The 18539-nt window shown below is 36.4% G+C and overlaps 1 protein-coding gene across 18 annotated transcripts in view; it reads right to left on the bottom strand.

Moving 5' to 3' along the window:
- Positions 1-18539, bottom strand: part of SORCS2 (sortilin related VPS10 domain containing receptor 2) — a 528299-nt gene that overhangs the window by 15360 nt on the left and 494400 nt on the right. For all 18 annotated transcript variants that reach the window (XR_014955066.1, XR_013339870.2, XR_014955068.1 and 15 more), the window contains 6 exons: positions 16751-16922; positions 12971-13157; positions 8977-9110; positions 7663-7786; positions 5841-5953; positions 4099-4224 (listed from right to left, as the gene is read on the bottom strand). Coding sequence is in view for 14 of the 18 variants with exons in the window: in XM_077782740.2 (XP_077638866.2) it covers positions 4099-4224; positions 5841-5953; positions 7663-7786; positions 8977-9110; positions 12971-13157; positions 16751-16922 (856 nt within the window). In the remaining 4 variants the exon portion in view is untranslated. The remainder of the gene's footprint in view (positions 1-4098; positions 4225-5840; positions 5954-7662; positions 7787-8976; positions 9111-12970; positions 13158-16750; positions 16923-18539) is intronic.

Raw genomic sequence — 18539 nt, forward strand, 5'->3', positions numbered from 1 at the left:
AAATATATACATTCATCCATGTGGAAAAAGAAATCAGTATTCCTCTCATTTTCCTCCAGTGAATAAAGCATAGTGAAATATGGTCTCTCATATTCTTACGGAGCAGAACCATAAAATATACCCTCACATCCTAACCCCAGATGACAAATTGTCTGAATTATACTTTCTACTTGCTTGTGTCTTCAACATGGTCAATTTTCTAAAAGATCAAAGCTAGTTTTATACTCTATGCTTTATAATTTGGGACACGACTTCCCAGAGGATGCCAAATTAGAAATCTACTTTATATCCATGAAACCTTCACAAGTAACTCCTTCTACGATATTATCAATTATGGTGCTCATCTTTGACAAGCTTTTGAAGTATAATGGATAAAAATCCCTGTAGTCCCTCTCATATTATGGACAGCACTATACAAAAGTTCAAATATCATCATTCTTTTTGAGGAATATCTAACTTCTGAAGCTATTCCACTGACTTTATTAAATTCTTTTTTAAGGGGGAATGACTCAATGTAACTGACTTTATTAAATTCTTTTTTAAGGGGGAATGACTCAACGTAAGGATGAAGTGAGCATGGCTTCAGTTATTTCACAAGACAATTACAGCAGACAGCTCCTAAGTATTTATCTTGCTGTCCAAAGCCTGAAAAGAAATGGATATTACAACTCCACTTAGGAGTTAGGAGTAACTCCTCTTTAGGATTAGGAGGCTTTAAAGTGGTACTGCTATCAATGTATAAAGTTTCTTTGTATCAATCCAGGTTCATTCATGAGTTCATGATGTACAGTGCCAGAAAAGACTACTTTAGGTTAATCTGACTTAAGGACAGTAAATTAAAATTTCTGAGCTCCATAACTTTTGATTCCTCATATTTTCCCGTCATGTTCATAAGGAACCCAACATTTGGTGTGGTTTTTGCTTAAGTAATTAAGACTTGTTTGTTATTTAATTCCCCACTGCTGGTTTTCTATCCAAATCTATATGAACAACATGTCCTCAGGTCAAAAATCTGAATCTCATGTGAATCCAGCCAAAGGTTCTGGCTTACTTATTTCACTGACAGATTGATGTTTTTTTCAGTGCTCGTGGGTTGTTTTTTTTTTCCCTCGAGGCATTCATTGAGCTCTTCTCTAGACTTCTTAAGTTACGGTTCATATAACAGCATTTGAATTTTCCATCTTCTTTTCCTACATCCTTTACAATGACAATATTTGAACATGTGAACACAATGGCTCCTGCATTACAAGAATGTAAAAGAATGAAAAAAATGATACTATTCAAACTCTTACCCACTCCTATGTCTTGGGTTCTGACTCCCTTTATGCCAAAGCAACTCACTGGGAATTTTTGTGAAGTAGTTTGTCTGGGTAGAAATAATCCTCAGAGCCCCTGCCTTCCAGATCATAGTTTAATTACATTTTAATTGACTCTTTCAACTGGACTCATCCCACCTGACATTAGACATGCAGTAGATGTGCATAAATTAAGCAACCAAGTCTTCTCTGGAGTCAATAATTAGAATGGAATACTTTTGAAATTTCTCTGCTCTTGAAAGCAGGTTAAATCACAGTCAGCTTTTATTTCTTGCTGCATGTATTTGAAACAAAAAGGGCTTTATCAGAGTGGAATAAAATTTCAGAATTTTCCAAAGGGCTCCTCCTATTGCACTGACAGCTTACTTACCATCATTGTTACTGATGGCTACTTTCATCAGTAATGATTCATACTTTACATGACTAACCTAATAAACAGTATCACATCCCAACTCTCCATGTAAAGCACCAATAAAAACTCCAGCAAGCAGCTGTTCACTGCCTGAGCAAGAAATTATTGCCTTTAATCTTTCTGAAATAATGTAACACTCCCAAATCAAAAAGGTTTTCAACCAAGAACAAAGAAGTTCCCTTTAAAAAAAGAAATTTTATAACTATGTCTAAGTTAAAGGTGTCAGGACCATCTCCTCCAAATGTGCAGAAAACATTCTGCATTGCTGAGTCCTCACAAAACTGTCACTACACTGACTTTGAGAACTGGCATGAGCAGCAGACAAAGCACATCTTTCCACTGTCATGATAAAAATCTTCAAGATTCTCTTCCAGTAACAGAAGGGAATGTAAGGAATCTTTAAACATATGACAACATGAGTATTTTCCTTTTGACTTACCAGAAGCTATGGCTTCTAAGTTTATTTATAAAGGGTATATTTTCAGGATATTTCTCAAGTCACAAATGATTCTGATATAACACGTTTTATCAAAATTTTTGCCTTTGAAGTCTAAAACAATACATTTATATGCACATATCAATGGCTAAAACAATGTTCATTAGCAATAATATAAAACCAGAAATGTAGGCAGCTGTCACTAGAGGACTGGCTGTACATCTCCACAGCATTGTACTCTACAAAACAATTGGTGTTGAGATGTGAGACTGGTGTACCTGACTTATTATCACAGCACAGCATAGGCTGCTGTAATTGCTCCTGTCTCCCTCATTCCTGCTCCAGCCTTGGGTCTGACCTGGTTCATCCTAACAATGTCAGAAATGTACACATATTCTCCAGATTATATAATTACTTTCCCCTTCCTGTGCTCCTCTAGCTCCAGAAAACCTTTGCAAGGTCTTAGAGAGCTAATTACAAAACCGTGTCCTGCTACACTACCAGGACATCCCTAGAGCCCCGCTGAATGGAAGCTTTTCCAAATCATTTGCAGTGTGGGATTGCTCCTCTTTATGCTTTAATGTAACTCACATGATTTTTCATATACAAACATGAGAAAAACCTTGGGACAGCATTGATTTTAACTGATACTCTAAGCTGCCTTGAAGCACAGCACTAATATAGAAATTGAGATTTAAAGGGAACTAATATGTATAACACTTGGCACTGAAGTAAAATGTTTGTACAACCAAAAGAATTTATCACCATTAGTTTCCTTAAATTATTGACCATGTCCATTCCCCACAGGCTCAGAATAAGGAATTTCCTTAGAAGCTTCACCTTGCTTCTTCAAGAAATGTAAATTTTCAAATAATTTTAAAGTTATAATATTCTCCTGGCTGGAAGGCTTAGTTCATTAATGGGTCTCTAAAAAAGAAACAACCTGCTAAAATTAACTATTTCCTGCAACATAATCAGGAATTCAGACTCCCAGGAATCCTCACTGTGATTACATGGGAGAACAGTAAGGGTTTCTGCCAAAAAAAAGTAGAAAACTTTGTTCACTCACACATTTTAATGATAGATACCTGTTCAAGTACTTGGACAACTTCAACATACTCCTTTGAACCTTCCAAAGTATATCTCATGAACTCCTAACACAATCTATTTGGTTTATATCAATATGAAGAGCTTTGCCTTACCTACCTCTCCAGCTTTTTGGACACCATGGCCTTGTCTTAAAAAGCTGCAAAATGCCCTTCAAAGTTAAGGATACCTTACACTGATTCTTTGTAACTGGCAGTAAATGAACTGCAAGGTACAGGCACAGAGCTGGGATATGTTTCTTCTCTATCACAGCAAAAGGACAAATATAATAAATTGTAAGTGCCAAACAGTCTTCTGGTTTTCAACTTTTACTATGGAGGAAATATGGTTTGAAAACAACTAGGGAGAAACTAATGTCTGATTTTCAATCCTGTGTTCACTAAATTTGCTTCCTACCAATTGAAAAGGTCATTTTCTTATACGGGCAGAAAATACTTGCTTAATGCTCTTTACATTATGGGTCAATGACTAAGGTTCTGTCTTTGTTTGGACCCGAAATCTAATTTCCTTCTGAAGACAGTGCAAGGACTTTGCTCTACTGGATCTTCACAGAATGACATGCATCACTGCTCTTTCTGTTTAAAAGATAGACCAATATTAAATATTCTTGAGAAATACACTAATATCAGAAAGAAGTAGATTATGCTGGTCTGTACACTGTCAAACACAGCAGACATAGCTGCTATAGCATTCACATTTATCTTGTCTGATGGGAGCGAGATCTTTACATAGGCAGGGATCACCTCTTAATTTCATATGAGAGTACAGCCACTTATTGCAAAACAGGATGAAGACTGTCCTAGGCAGATGTGCATTGCTCTGGTTACCTTATCACTTGTTATGCTTCTCTTCTTTTTTGGTTGATTTGCTGGTAGTAGCACATGCAAGTCAGCAGCTGTGGGCAGACCAGGTTTCACAACTGTCATGAGTGTTTCTTCAGGTATACTGGTCTCCTGTGAAGATAACAAAGACACACTTTTTGTTTTATATAAAATACATAACTCCACATATGTCTTTTAGACTTCATTATTTTCAGATCCTTAATATTTAAAGGGAATTCCACTAGAAGTTGAAACATGAACAAAGCCAAACATAAATGTACTGAAATGTGAGTTGCTCTTTGAATATTGGAAGACCTAAGTGTTGTTGTCACATTAAAGTAATTCAGTGGCATCAAGAAAAGAAGCAAAATGAAGAGGCTTTCAGGTTTTTATCAAAACTCTGCAATGGCTGAGCACTTTTGAGATAATATACAAAAAAAATCCTGAGTGGTTTAGGATCCTTTGTGGGCCACTCAGACACAGCATAGACTTAGAAGTGCATATTCATTACAGCTAACTTTAGCTTTTGAAGGTTGCTTAGGAAAGTGCTTAATGGACACAGAGAAGTCCTTCAATGTGAGACTAAGAACACTCAGATTCAGCTCCTGAAATTGTAATGAATACCTTCATTCCCCTGCTGAAAGTCAAGTGCATCTCTTTGTAAAATATTTTGTGCAAATTTAGCTTTTAGTCTCATATTTTTGCATGTTTGTACAATGCAGCCACACAATTCTAGTGACCATACCCTGGGCACTTTCCTTGGCCTTCCCCAAACAGATTCTGAAAGTCCATTACATTTTTCATATACTTTGGCAAATGTTTTAGTAATTATTAAAATGCAAGAGTATTTTATAGGGGAGTAAAATATTTTTTAATTGACAGTAGTAGAACTCATTATGGAATGAGTTTAGTCGATAAAAGCAAGAAATTAATTTGACATTTGATAAGAATCTCAGAAAAAGAAAAAAACAGGAAACTCTATAAAGTTAAAAAGTTTAGAACCTGATTTGCATGATTGCAAATTCAGAAAGAGTACAATGATTTAAAATTTAAATATTTTATAAATAATATCAAGCTGTATCTTGTATATATTACTACCCTCATGAAAGCCAGTGTATGCACTCTCAGTTCCTGGCAGGGTGTTTGCCTGAAGACCCCAAGTTTCAAGCCCAAAGTTTCCATGAGGTGATCTAATGCCTCAGCACTACTGCATAGTTTGTATTTGATTTAATCTACAGGATTCAGCTGTTCCAAATCCAGATTTCTTTTGTGAACATGCTAAGAAAAACAAATTGTGTGCCTATATATTATACATAATTTTCAAGGTTACGGAACAAGCATAGGAAATTCTTTTTTTCTGTTTTGTTTTTACACAAAGATAATGTCTGTTTTATTACACATTGCTTAGCTTCTAAATGTATCACATTTAAGCTACTTAACTCTTCCTGCTTTATAGTCAGCAGTGTTTGCTAATATGTCTATCCCTAATCCCAGAGAGCAATATGTAGCATTAATTGCCAATTAAGCAGTGTTAGACCCAAACTGTCTATGTTACAATGTCATCATCGACAGCTTGCACTTAAAAGCGACACTAGGCTCAAACTTGCATGAAATGTGGCTCATGAGGTGCACTTTGTTATTTTGCTCTGCCTCCATTTCAAAAAACCTTCCAAATGAGAAGGTATTAACTTAACCTTCAAGCTTTACGACTGGCGAGGGAACATTTTACGACCAATCTGAAGGAGCACCTTTGCAAGAAGTCGCGTCACCACCCGCCCAAGGTCTTCCCTCCACTCTGGTATGTCGGGGTTGTACGTGTCCAGGTCCTTAGTAAACTTCAGAGGAAGAACATGAAAATGATCTAGAAAAACAAAAAGAAATAGCAAGAAATGAACTAGACTGCAGGAGCGGTTTGACAGAACTAAAAGGTAGAAGTCTCTATTTGGCACTGCAGTATCTAGGACCCCTGCTGCTCTCTGTTGTCAGGCGTTCAATTTCCTTCTGTGTTTTCATCAACATCATCAAAATTGTGCCCAAAGACTAAAGAAAGGAGGAAGAAAAGGAAACAAAGCAGATTTACATACATGCTCTGGGCTCATAATGTTGCAAATAATTTGTCCCTAGCTCAATAAGGGAGTATTAAAAATAAGTAATTGGTTTCTTTTATTTGAAATGATAATGTACCAATGAATTTTGTTCTCACTGAATCATAAGCATGTGGGGGTTCTTCCACTAGACATATATGTTTTCTGTATATAATGAATATATTACTCCATAAATTAGATAAGAAGATAAGAACAGAGATTATATGACAAGGGGTAACTAGTTCCCTTTTTGAAGAAAAAATAAAACAAAGATACACCCAAAATATTTCTCTGGATACTGTCTAAAATATCTGAAATACTATAAATGGGATGATCCTCAGAAAGTAGTCTCTAAAATCTTCCCTTTCTCCCTATAGGACCCTTGGATGAAAACCTAGGGTACTTAATGGAAAGCAGGGATAGGAAACCTCTGGAATGCACAAGTCAAACCTGCTTCCTGCCAATATTTCCAACAGAATTTTATTTTAACATGTCCTTCTTTTTCAAAAGTTTCTTTATTTTCCTGGTGGCCAGTACTTTCATGCTTTTGATATCAGGATTGGCAAAAGAAGCACTGGAATGATAAAGCCATTGACGTAGTCACACTAAGATGGTTATACTTCTAAAGATTTCTTAAAAAAATTATGCATTTATAAGTGCCAACATAAATACTATATCCATTTATCTTTGAAAAGGAGAAGGTTCATAAAAGCTTCATTTAGCATAAGTGGAGATTTTGCCATTGTTTCAAATTAGTAAGTATACTAAAAGCAAAAATTACAGAATCTTCTTCAGACAATAGAGATGTATCACATCTTGTGTTGCATGATATCTGAGGGCTTTCAGCTCTGTATTAAAATAAAAGCTTTTATGCTTATTACAATTCCCATATGTGACAGCACGAATACAAATGTAAATAATTTTCCAGCACTGCATTTTCCAAAGTATATTCTGCCTTGTCACCACATTATAAAACACAAAAAAGCCACACCAGGACACAGTATGGAACAAGAGCTAAAGGATTATTTAATAATTACAGCAGAGCTATATTTGATCCGAAATCTCAGACAGACATCAAGGTAACAGTGATATATTGTGATGAAAGGCAATTATTTGACATGGTTTTCAATGCTGAGAGCATTTTATTTTTTTTTTTTTTCCAGAGGAATTTAGACTACTTTACTTAAAATTCTAGGAAACTTTCTAGTCACAGGCCAAAATGCTACTTAAACACATATAGCATTTGGGAACCACAGTAACACTTAAAATAAGCAAAGGAAACAAAATGTTTCAGGTTAACCTCCCATAGAATCCCACTGTTCAGCTTTGTGGAGTTATTTCATGACTATTCATGCCTCTAATTTTAACAATTAAATCTGGCATTAGATTTAATTTTACAATAGGTTCACTTGTGACAGGGCTGGTTTTAGAGATCCAATAAAAAGACATATGAAACAAAAAAAAAACAAAAATACTAATGTCTCACCAAAAACATGGACAACTTTTGAGTCCTGAAGCATAGAGCTCCCACATGAAACTTGCACTGTAACTCTGACATCACCTGTCTCAGCAAACTTTGTCACCAGAAAACTCTCCAATGTAAGCAGTGGCTTTAAAAAAACAAAGAACAGTTGAAAACAGAACTTCAGCAAGAACCATGAGAACAGTGCTGGAAGAGACTTTTGTTAAAAATATTACAAAAAAAATTTCACATCAAATATAAAATTTTCAATATTTTATCAAATTGATCAATTACAATTTTCAATATAGAATTTTTAATCCCCTAAAAGGATCCTATATAATCAGAATAGCAGCCAGACAAGGAAAATTTCTCTTAGAGTAATCAGTCGAGTATTAGGTTTTCAGTGAGATCCCACTAAAATTAATGGAGTCTGAGGGAGACTCAACAATCTCTACAAAATTATATGAAGCAAATCATTTGCCTCAAAAAATGTAGGGTATGTCAGGGTCAAAAGGATTAATGCTGTCAGCTTAGAGCACCAGCCCACAGTGACCTCGAAGGTGGAGCTGAGATTCCCTTACTACATCCTTAAGAATTATAAAACCCTTCACAAGACCCCCAGTGCCTCTTCTTGCAATAGCAAATTCAATAATGATGAGCAGATATAGGCTGGGATTAGGGTAGACAGCACATCCACAAGAAGAAAGTTCACTGCATTTATTTGAAGCATTCTTCTGTCATACATAGCCTGTCTCATAAAGAAAATATCTTACTTATCTGTTATTGAAAAAATTACCTTAAAAGAAATAACCCAGCTATACAATAAATATTCCCCAATATAAATACTTGGATATTTAATGCTCTAGGACATGTTCATATAGACTTTGATCCCCAAATGAATAACACTAGATTGTTTGAGTGCTCTCAATGTTTTGATATCCTTTAAGATAACACATTTATTTTTGATATGACAGTTATTTTAGACTCACAAAAAATATTTATTTATACAATGAAAAAAAACCCAAACAACCTATATATATATATATATATATATATATATATATATATATACATATATGTGTGTGTGTGTGTGTGTGTGTGTGTGTGTGTGTGTGTGTGTGTGTGTGTGTGGTGTGTGTGTTCAGTACTTCAATTTACATCAGTTATGACCGCAAATCCATTCCCCTCTAGAAGATTTTTTTCCCACAGGTAATGAAGTAGAAGAAATTGTTGCTTCCTCTCCACAAAGCAAACAGTTTAGAAATTGAAAGAAAGGGACTACCTTTATTGGAAAGAGATTGAAATAATCTCTTGAAATAATCAAAACCATTTGTGTACCTGAAGATTGTTTCCTATCCACCAGTAGAAAACTGTCAAGTTAGGGTTCTTGGGCAGAATGATGGCTGTCAGGTTCACCTCTTGGTTTCTCCCAATAACTGGAACCACTTCTAAATTTAAAGCCTGGAGTGGAGCTGAAAAAAATTCCAAAAATATCATTGAACAAGAATCCATCAATTTATTAACACATCCTTCCCCAAAACCTCCCACCTGTTCACCATAAGGTCCTGAATTTATTTTTCCCTCCCTCCTTTCCTCCCTCTTTATATCCATGTTGAAAGCTATGGACATAATTGGAAAGACCTCATTTCAACTAAAAAACATCCCCCAGATGACCCCAAAACCCCCCAAACAAAATCTTACAGCAATAAGACAGATCAACAAAATGGACTTCTCTCATGCCCACTCTTTCCATTCATGTACAATTCAAGAACACATAAGCAAATACTCCAGTTAAAAACTGGAAAGGGCAATATCAGCATTTTTTCTTTTTTTTTAAACTCAGTAACAAAAGATCAAATGAATAGAAATCTAACAAATCTCAAATTGCTACGGGAAAATCAGAAAACTGAAAAAGAATGCTGCTGACTACTCATTTTCATTATAAAATATCAGCTGTTAGGCTCACACAAAAAATCTCATTAATTCATGCTTTAAAATAGATCTGCACATCAGGGAAGCATTTATTTGCAAATCAAAATATATAACCTCTGGACTCCAAAATGTGCCTTAGAGTAAGTTTATTCCTCTCAGAACTACTAAAACCATAAACATTATTATTTGTTTCAAAGAAATGCATCATTACAATGGTTTTATCTGCTTTTGTTATGTTTATTAGTGTTGTGCTGTTTCACAGTACAATAACTGTGTTGAAAGAAAATCTTTCCCAATATATCTTTATCAGAATGTCAAAAGGTAAAAGCTTTTTAACAGTACAACATGATAACTAAAATTTCTTAACTTCACCTGCACCAGCTACCTGGGATATGAAACCACTGTATAGCTCAACATTCATTCATTGCACACAATGAATACTAACCCATCTATTTCTGTTCCATTCTTAATTTTTTTAACTCATTCAAAGGTTTTTCATTATAGTGCAAACTTAGTGGCAATTAACACTGGTCTAACGCATTTATTTTATTTTGTATCAGGAATTGAGTAATTGCTAGTTCACTTCTAATTTCACTTTGACTAAACTGACTGAAATTCTGATAGCAAGTTGTCCAAAGTCCTTTTCCACCTCACTTCACCTAGTCTGTGTGGTGCTTCATTCGAATGTAAGGTTCTATTTTACTCTGCATTTTCTCCAATAATTCTTCAACCACCTACATGAATTCAATAAATATTGGGTGCTTTAACAAATTATTTCTTCAGTAGCTTCCAGAGGAGTAAAAATGCTTCTTCAGTGACGGTGTCTTGAAGAAAATTCAGAAACGTTAGGAATTTCATTAAATTTGTTCCTCCTAGAAATAGATTTTCCTTCTGGAAAGATCTGAGAAACTTTTCGGCTTTTGCCATAAATATGTTTTCACAGAGGAAACTGATTACTTTGAGATATGGTTTTGTTCCTGAAGAAGATTACTTTCTTTTCCAAAATTTTTAGAGGCCAAGTTGTTTGGTACTTGAATGATGACTGTAATTTCAGCTTTGCTGTTTCTATATATTAAAGAGCTGAGAGTAATTACTGCAAATCCTTCTGCTTGTCTCTGTTACACAATTCCATAATGCATTTGAACAAACCTCATAGCACCCGTGTGTACAATTAATGATTTCTATTTAACTAAGTAAAAATTTCAGTAGTTTCCAAAGTTCCACACTACACAGGTCATGGTTCCATGAAAAACAAAATGCATGCAGCATATGTATTAATGTATGTATGGAGTTCTTCTTTAGTTCTTTTTTTTTCTGAGTTCTTGGGCCTCTACAGTTACCTACTCACATTTATGCTAATTCTAGTTTCTAATTTCTCTTAGAAATTAGAAATTTCTAAGAGAAATTTCTAATTTCTCTCAGTTCATTAGAAAGTTGTAGATTGTTCAATCTGGATCAGAAAGTATGATTTGAATGGCAGGCCAAAATTCTTGTTATTGTCCTGCATTACAGAATATCCTATAGCAACCTGGCAGAAGTGAAAATATTTCCCCTACCATTTGCCTCTGAAAAAATTCCCTAGGAATAATACATCAGTTGGAGACTGCTGACTCCAGAAAGCAGAATTCTACAAAGACCCCTGCTTTCATGGCATTCCACAGTGAAAAATGTCCCTTAATGGCTATCAGTGTTTCACTAGAATGTAGAAATTGCAGTTTAATTAGTGCCAACTAATTTCCTCAAATCTTGTAATTCATCTAAAAAAATTAAACAGAGCAAATCACATGTAAAGCATTTACTCAAGCAGGCTGTGTAACACACTTCCATGGGTCTGCCAGTCCCTGTGCAGCATCCAGGGGCAGGCTCAGGAAGGGCTCACATCTGCCTCAGTGCCCTGCTGCCTCTGCACTTCAGCACCAAAGTCCCCCGAATGCACCAGTCATTTACTTGTGTAAAATAACTCTGCTTTCTGTAATTTAAAAATCTGCTGCATAAAAAAGAATCAACATCTTATAGTTGTACTGTTTATTCTAACACAGGCCATATTAAAAGCATATTTTGAGAAAGTCTTCTGCTTTCCATCAGGGCTTGCTATTGCTTGTCATTTTCTGAAGGGTTAAAAGTTATCCTTGGAGAGAAGAATGTCACACAGAGTTTTTCCTGTTCATTGCTTCTACAGATCTACTATTTCTTTCCCTTCTCCACTTCTCAGCACCTAGAAGCTTCTAAAAAGTAACAGTGAAACTCTAAGTAATTTATCTGAGTTCTCTGGAGTTGTCAAATGATTTAAAAAACAAACACAACACAGAAATAGATAATGAAACAGGTAAAATTTGATTCTGATTCTTTCTGATTGATATTAACAGGAGATTGGTCTTTAGCATGAATGTGTTTGGCTTTGTCTGCTAATCAAAGCAGAACTGGAAACTCTGAACTCAAGGACACTGACTAGCAACATACAAAAAAATATCAGCAGTCACTAGACAAGCTGACAAAAGGCAGATGGGTCTGTACACAGACTGGTAAATGGCTCCAGTGATTTCCATTGCTTTGGGATTATGATGGAAGACACACCACTCACAACAGAGGGAAACAGACACCTGGCGAATGCAAGATGGGTTATCTTTTCCTTTGATGTTACTTGTTTCTGAATTTTTGACGAATCTGAAAATAGGGAATAGCTGTCTTGAATCTCCAAGGAAGAGGAGAAGTCAGTTCCACTTTTGAGTTTCCTTCTTCATTTCAGTTATGATGATGACTGAGATACATTAAGCTTGCAATGGTGCATGATATTCCCTGGGCCGTGCTATTCTTTATTTTATATCTGTTTGATTGGGTTTTTTCAGTCTTAATTAAGAGAGGGGGAGAAGTATAAGTCAAGTAATACTGCCTGCAAACATTTGAAGTTATATCCAAGAACCATTTAAAACTGTGAGAATTAACTACCTAAAATTTAGATTTAGAACCACCTGAGATTTTGACTATTTTTTAAAATCACACAAGAGCTCGTGTTTCCCAATACATTTCTTAACTTGCTTTACACTGCACCTGGAAGCTCTACAAAGACATAGCTCGAAGAATAAAATTTTAGCTGCTAAGGCTGACAAGGGGTGTTGAATCAGGAAGATGGATCAAACCTGAAATTTATACTGAGGCATGCTCGTTATTTAAAAGATTAATAAACCATCCTGCCAAATCCAAACAAAACCAATTCTGACCTCGAACTGGATTAGGTTTACAAGCCTCAGCATTACCAACATACAACACTGCAAGACTGCATGAGGATATTGAAAAAATACGGTCTTTCCCAATTGTGACTAGTAATTTTCCTTCCTACTTCATAGCTGACATGAGGTTTTTACACAGTGGCGAAAGTAAGAAAACCAAAGAGCTGATTTACAGCTGACTTGGACGAAGACCACGGCCTCATCATGCCCAGCCACGTTCTCAGCCTTCACTGACACGCGGTAAATCCCAGGATTCTCGTAGCGGTGACGGATGGGCTCTCCGGTCATCGTCAAGTTCACGTATATTGCCTTAAAGCCGTCTCCAAGATCTACCTGGTATTTGGTACTCAATACATCACCCTAAAAGGAAAACACATCAAAAATATCTTAAATGGCCACAACCAAAATAGACAGAACACATGTTCATAACCTTCTACAGAATCACAACAGCATTTCAGCCCCAGCCAGACATCTTGACCCAATTGCAACAGCTGCAGTAAAACCACTACTGCCATGGCAATTACATTAGTGCAACAGATGCTGTGTGCACTAATACAGAAAACACCATGTTTACAGAGCAAGGTGCTATCTTAAAATTATATATCCCAGACCACTAATCAAGTAGTATGGCACAGAAACCATCAGTGTTCTCTTAATTCTCTTTATATGACAAAATGGTGCAGGGCAACCCCAGGTTCAAAAGTGATGCTCATGTAATTGTAAGCAACTGAAGATTGTGATTTTAGCAATTTACTATTCATCACACAAGCTTCTAGCCTTTGCAGTTATGAAGTAAAATTAATTGGCTTAGATGTTCTTCACAGAATTTTCCAGTCACCCCTTTTTACTCTCAACCACGTGGCCTTTAAGCTGGGATCTTCACACAGAGTTGCAGAGCGTTGCACTGAGCTACCAGCATGCCAAGAACTAGCATGCTCTAGTGCAAAATTAGATGCATGCTTAATAAAGCAGATTACTGAGCTGAGTTTGAGAAATGGCTTAAAAGTCCAGTCAAATAATTCTGTCATGTCAAATAGCTCATGCAATATATAATTCATAATACTGCTGTTAAGTGCTCCTTTAAATGACACTCCTTTAAATTCCGGCCTAAAGTACCACAAGGCTGATACCACTGTTAGAGGACAAACATGCCCATCACTCGTGTTATGGCATAGCTGCTCAAGACAGAAATCAGGCCTGTGCCACATGGACTGGTCATTTGGAAGCAGTCAAAGGAAAATTGGTTTTAGGTCTGAGCAGCAGCACTTTCTCAATACTACTGGCAGCACTGCCTGAGCAAGTGGCCCTGATCCCTTGACCTCCAGCAGTGTGGATGTTCCTGCTTGCTTACCAGAGATCATGTCCCTCCTAGCATAGCAATTCAGACAGGCTGCAGGGCCAGGCTTCATAGAAAAGCCTCTTTCTTGTGGAAAAAGGATATTGATTTCAAAAACTTCCTTGCCTCTAGGAAAGGGATGTATACACCCATATGCTGGTCAAGCAACATGAAAGGCCATCAAAGCAGAAAAGGATTGACATTAAACTATTCAAAAATCATTTCTCCAAAAGCCACTCTCTGAAATTGCTTTATTTCAAAATTTAATCCTAAAAGGCAGCACTAATGTAATTCTTTTCACAATGGCAACGATCAGTGATTGCAATAATCTCCCCACAAAACTAGTGAATTACCCAGAGTTGGACACTTCTAAGATTTAGCAGGACAGAAGCCAGGCATCTTATCCAGCACTATGCTTTTTCCAACAGAGTTTGGACCAGATGATCCTTGAAGTCCCTTCCAACCTGTCAGTCTATATTTCTATGGTTCTTTGAAAATCAAAGGAGGTGTCATACCTAGAACCTACATACCTTGCCATTACAAAAGGAAGGAAAACATACTATTATTTCCTCCTTTTACTATTCTTTTGTGTGGATGATTTTCTTCCATATTTTATCACATGAAACAACATTGCTTATAATGTAAAAAATACCCATAATAAGGAACCTGTAGGTTTATCAAATACATAAGCACTACATTTCAAGACACATAAAGGACTGTGAAAGCCTCTTCATTGTGAACAGTTTTTTCCCAAATAACATCTTTCTTTTGACAACAGAAGAGTAGAATTTTGCAGAGGAGATAATATGTTATTAAAGTTTAAAGCAGAAGAGATATCTCCTTGCCAGCAACGTGTTAGTAAGTGGAATCTCTTTAGATGACATTAGCTTGCATACAATTCTTGTTCACTCTGTCTAATGCTACAAGTGTACATGCATATTTTTTCCAGGTGAGACAGAAACCAGCATTGAAAGACAGTAGAGGAAGGTTCTCTTAATGTTTTCTTCTAACAACTTCCCTAGTGTAAAGATGAGGGTGCTTTCTTCAAAACACCAAGGTATTTCTATTTCCTGACCAGTAAAGACAGAGAATGGAGAGACAGCAAAACAGTGACAAAGAGAAAAGGCAGCTAAATCTATAAGGAATTGGGGCTTTCACTGCCATAAAAAATAGAAGATTGCCATTACATTATTTATTAATATATTCAGCCAACAAAATTTGGGGGAAATTATGATCATGATGGTGTATTTAGTTGTTATTATTATTATTTCTAAGGGCAGTTGCAAACTGCCCAAATGTAGCAAAAGCCTGCTTCCTTTCCTCTAAGATGTCTGGTATTCCTGCACCTAACAACATTCATTCACAGAAACTAGCAAATTAATTTTGTTCACCAGAAAAAGTAATATGCTTTGGTTTGTTGCAGTAGAGCTGATTCTTAAACTTAGTAATTGTTATGAATTCTCATTAGACTTTGTCATACAGATTAAGTCCTAAGCAACGCTCTGGACACTTGAGTTTAAATATTATTCTTAGCCATAGAGGGCACCAAACTGCTATATTTCTTCTGATGTATGGAGCAAAGACTTCACCAAAAGACACAGCATGGGATTCTCTTCAAGATCCCTTACTTCTGGAGATTTGTGAATAATTTTAAATGTTTTTCATACTGCCACAGAGATTCATGAAAGCTTCAGTAGGAAGAAAGTCAAACTGCCAATCAAAATCATGAGAGTCCAAATTGTAACCAAATGCTCTAGGCTTACAATAAACTTTTCCAAACAAACTCTAAAAAGAGAAGGCAGCAGGAATTGCCACACAAACTGGTGGGGCACTGCACGCACTGGGTCACAGAGCCTGCAAAGTATTAAGCAGCCCAGTGTTCTGCACGTAACCTTCTTGATTCTATTACAGAAATAAATCCCAAGTGCTTGATTTATACAGCACAGGTTTGCCAAAATGTGTGAACTTTCTTCAAGTTTTTGCAAACCAGTGGGGTTAGCCAGGATTACAATACTCTGGTAACCTGAGCAGAGCAGTTATAGCTTAATGCTAAAAAACAAGCATGAAAAAGCAAACCCGTGGCAAACAATTAATCCAAAAGCTACTCACCGCTGTTGGCTAAGGAGTTAGGGAATTGTCTCTCAATAAGCAGAAAAAAACCCCATTTCTTTGGCAACACAACTAATATATAATAAATATTCTTATGCTGAGATATTTGCTGATTTCTGTAATGCTTTGCCTCATTCTTTTCTGAAAGGCCGATTCTCAAAAACACCTAAACCTGAGTATTAAATGTTCTCTCAGTTTTTGTTCTTCTCTGATACAGCAGTAGAAATTTTCAGTCCAAGAAGACTTTGGTAATCCAGTTACCCTGATTTTCCAAGATACCAGTGCCTTTTCTGCTGAGGAGACAAATCCTGTTCTGCGGGTAGAATTTGGAGGTTCACTGAGTTTACTGGCTTATCTTATTAACTTGAAATCAAGTTTCAGTATTTAGAAGGTTGTTAATCTTTGTCTCAAGCACAAATTAATCTTCATTCAGCAGCAAAACAGGTAGAAATGAAACTAACCCTAAAATCAGCAATTCACCTTCCATGTAGCCAATGTTTATTACTACCTGCTCTTGTTGGACAATAAAGGTGATGTCTTCTCCAGGCCTAACAGCCAGACTTTCTTCTCTGATGCTGATCTGAAGTCCCTTGGGAGCAATCAGTGGACACATATGGTGTGCCAAGTTCTGCTGCAGGTCTACTCCACCTTCACACACATTAGAAACAACTTTCCTGTACCTGTAAAAACAGTAAACAGTGGGCACAGTGAATTGAAGGTAAGCAAAAGTGTTCCAGCAAAGGCACCAAATGCATGTGTGATTGAAGCTACTGCATTTTCCTTGGGTTCACAGACAAGATTGCAGATTATCAAAGCCAACTAACAATGCAAGTACTTTCACTGGGGGTATTTTCATTGCCTTTAGTAGGGGAAACCTACTGAAGAAAGAGGGTGCGGAGCATGGATGAGAATTTCACTTGCATGCATTGGAAGAGTCTGTTTTCCAACTTAGAAAGATGCCTGACTAGCCCTCAGGAACCCAGACAATCTGTTATCCTCTCTGTTATACCCTTTTCTAGCATCCAAGTCTTCAATGCTCTAGAGATCTGGGTTCAAATCCCAAAGTTTGGAAAGAAATTAGACCAAACAGCTTCTACATTAACCCAGAACTAATTGCTTAACTGCTGCTTCCAAATCTATTAGTTTCTTAAAACACTTAAAGCATTTGTTTAAATAACTGTATAAAAGAGTGAAAGGACTTACACTTTTAAAGTGCTAATAATGAAATAGTCGGATGTGTACAGTAATTATTTACAGATCGCTTTCACACAGGTATGATATTTTTAAACATCCTTTACAATCAGAGTTATGTTTCATTCTTTTGAATTCCCACTGTATATCACAGCTGTCAGCCCCAACCCAAAAGGCAGCATTTTCCTCTGTAAGGTAAATATACACAGAGACTGTGATTCAATTGCAGATTGGACATTTCAGCATTTGGTTCTCATCTCCACAAGTGACTGTGATGGTGTTATGATAAGCCAGAATAGATGCCAGCTGCAAGTTATTCTCAGCACAGACGTCAGACTACATTGTAGTGTATATTCTATGCAGCATTGTTTATAGTTACTGAAGTTTGCCTTTGATTCTGAGTGTCCCATATGGTCAGGAAAAGAATCTATTCTCCATAGAATTCCTTGCCCTAATGGAAGTGAGAAACTTGAAATTCTGTGAGATGTTGCCAGTTCCTCAGAGCATCATTGAATCCAAACTGAAAATCATTCTGAGTTCAAGAAATGAGCTGAAAGAAAGGACTATGAATGAACATTCCTATCAGAAGTGTAATAATAGATAAAAAATATTACCAAAAAATTAAAATTTTGAAAAAACAGCTCTCCCTCTTCTCAAATGGATTTGTTTTTATACTGCTGTGAACATGCAAAGCAATATTTTTCTTTCATCAGTCTATAGGAAGCTTCTGTTCATGCTCTAAGTCAGAATCAGAACTTTTCCATTTCTCAGTTTTTACAGTTTGCCCTATTTAATTTCATAGAATCATAGACTGGTTTGGGTTGGAAGAGACTTTAAAGATTATCTCTTTCCAACCCCCCTGTCATGGACAGGAACACCTTCCACTAGATCAGGTTTCTCAAAGCCCCATCCAACCTGGCCTTCAACACTTCCAGATATGAGGAATTCAAGTTTCTCCAGGCAACCTGTGCCAGTGTCTCACCACTCTCACAGCAAAGAATTTTTTCCTATTATCTAATCCAAACCTTCACTCCTTAGTTTAAGGCCATTTCCCCTTGTCCTATCACTACGTGTCCTTGTGTAAAGACCCTCTCCAGCTCTCTCCA

This window comes from Lonchura striata, chromosome 4 (genome assembly GCF_050655825.1).
Source record: "Lonchura striata isolate lonStrDom1 chromosome 4, ASM5065582v1, whole genome shotgun sequence".
Lineage (NCBI taxonomy): Eukaryota > Metazoa > Chordata > Aves > Passeriformes > Estrildidae > Lonchura > Lonchura striata.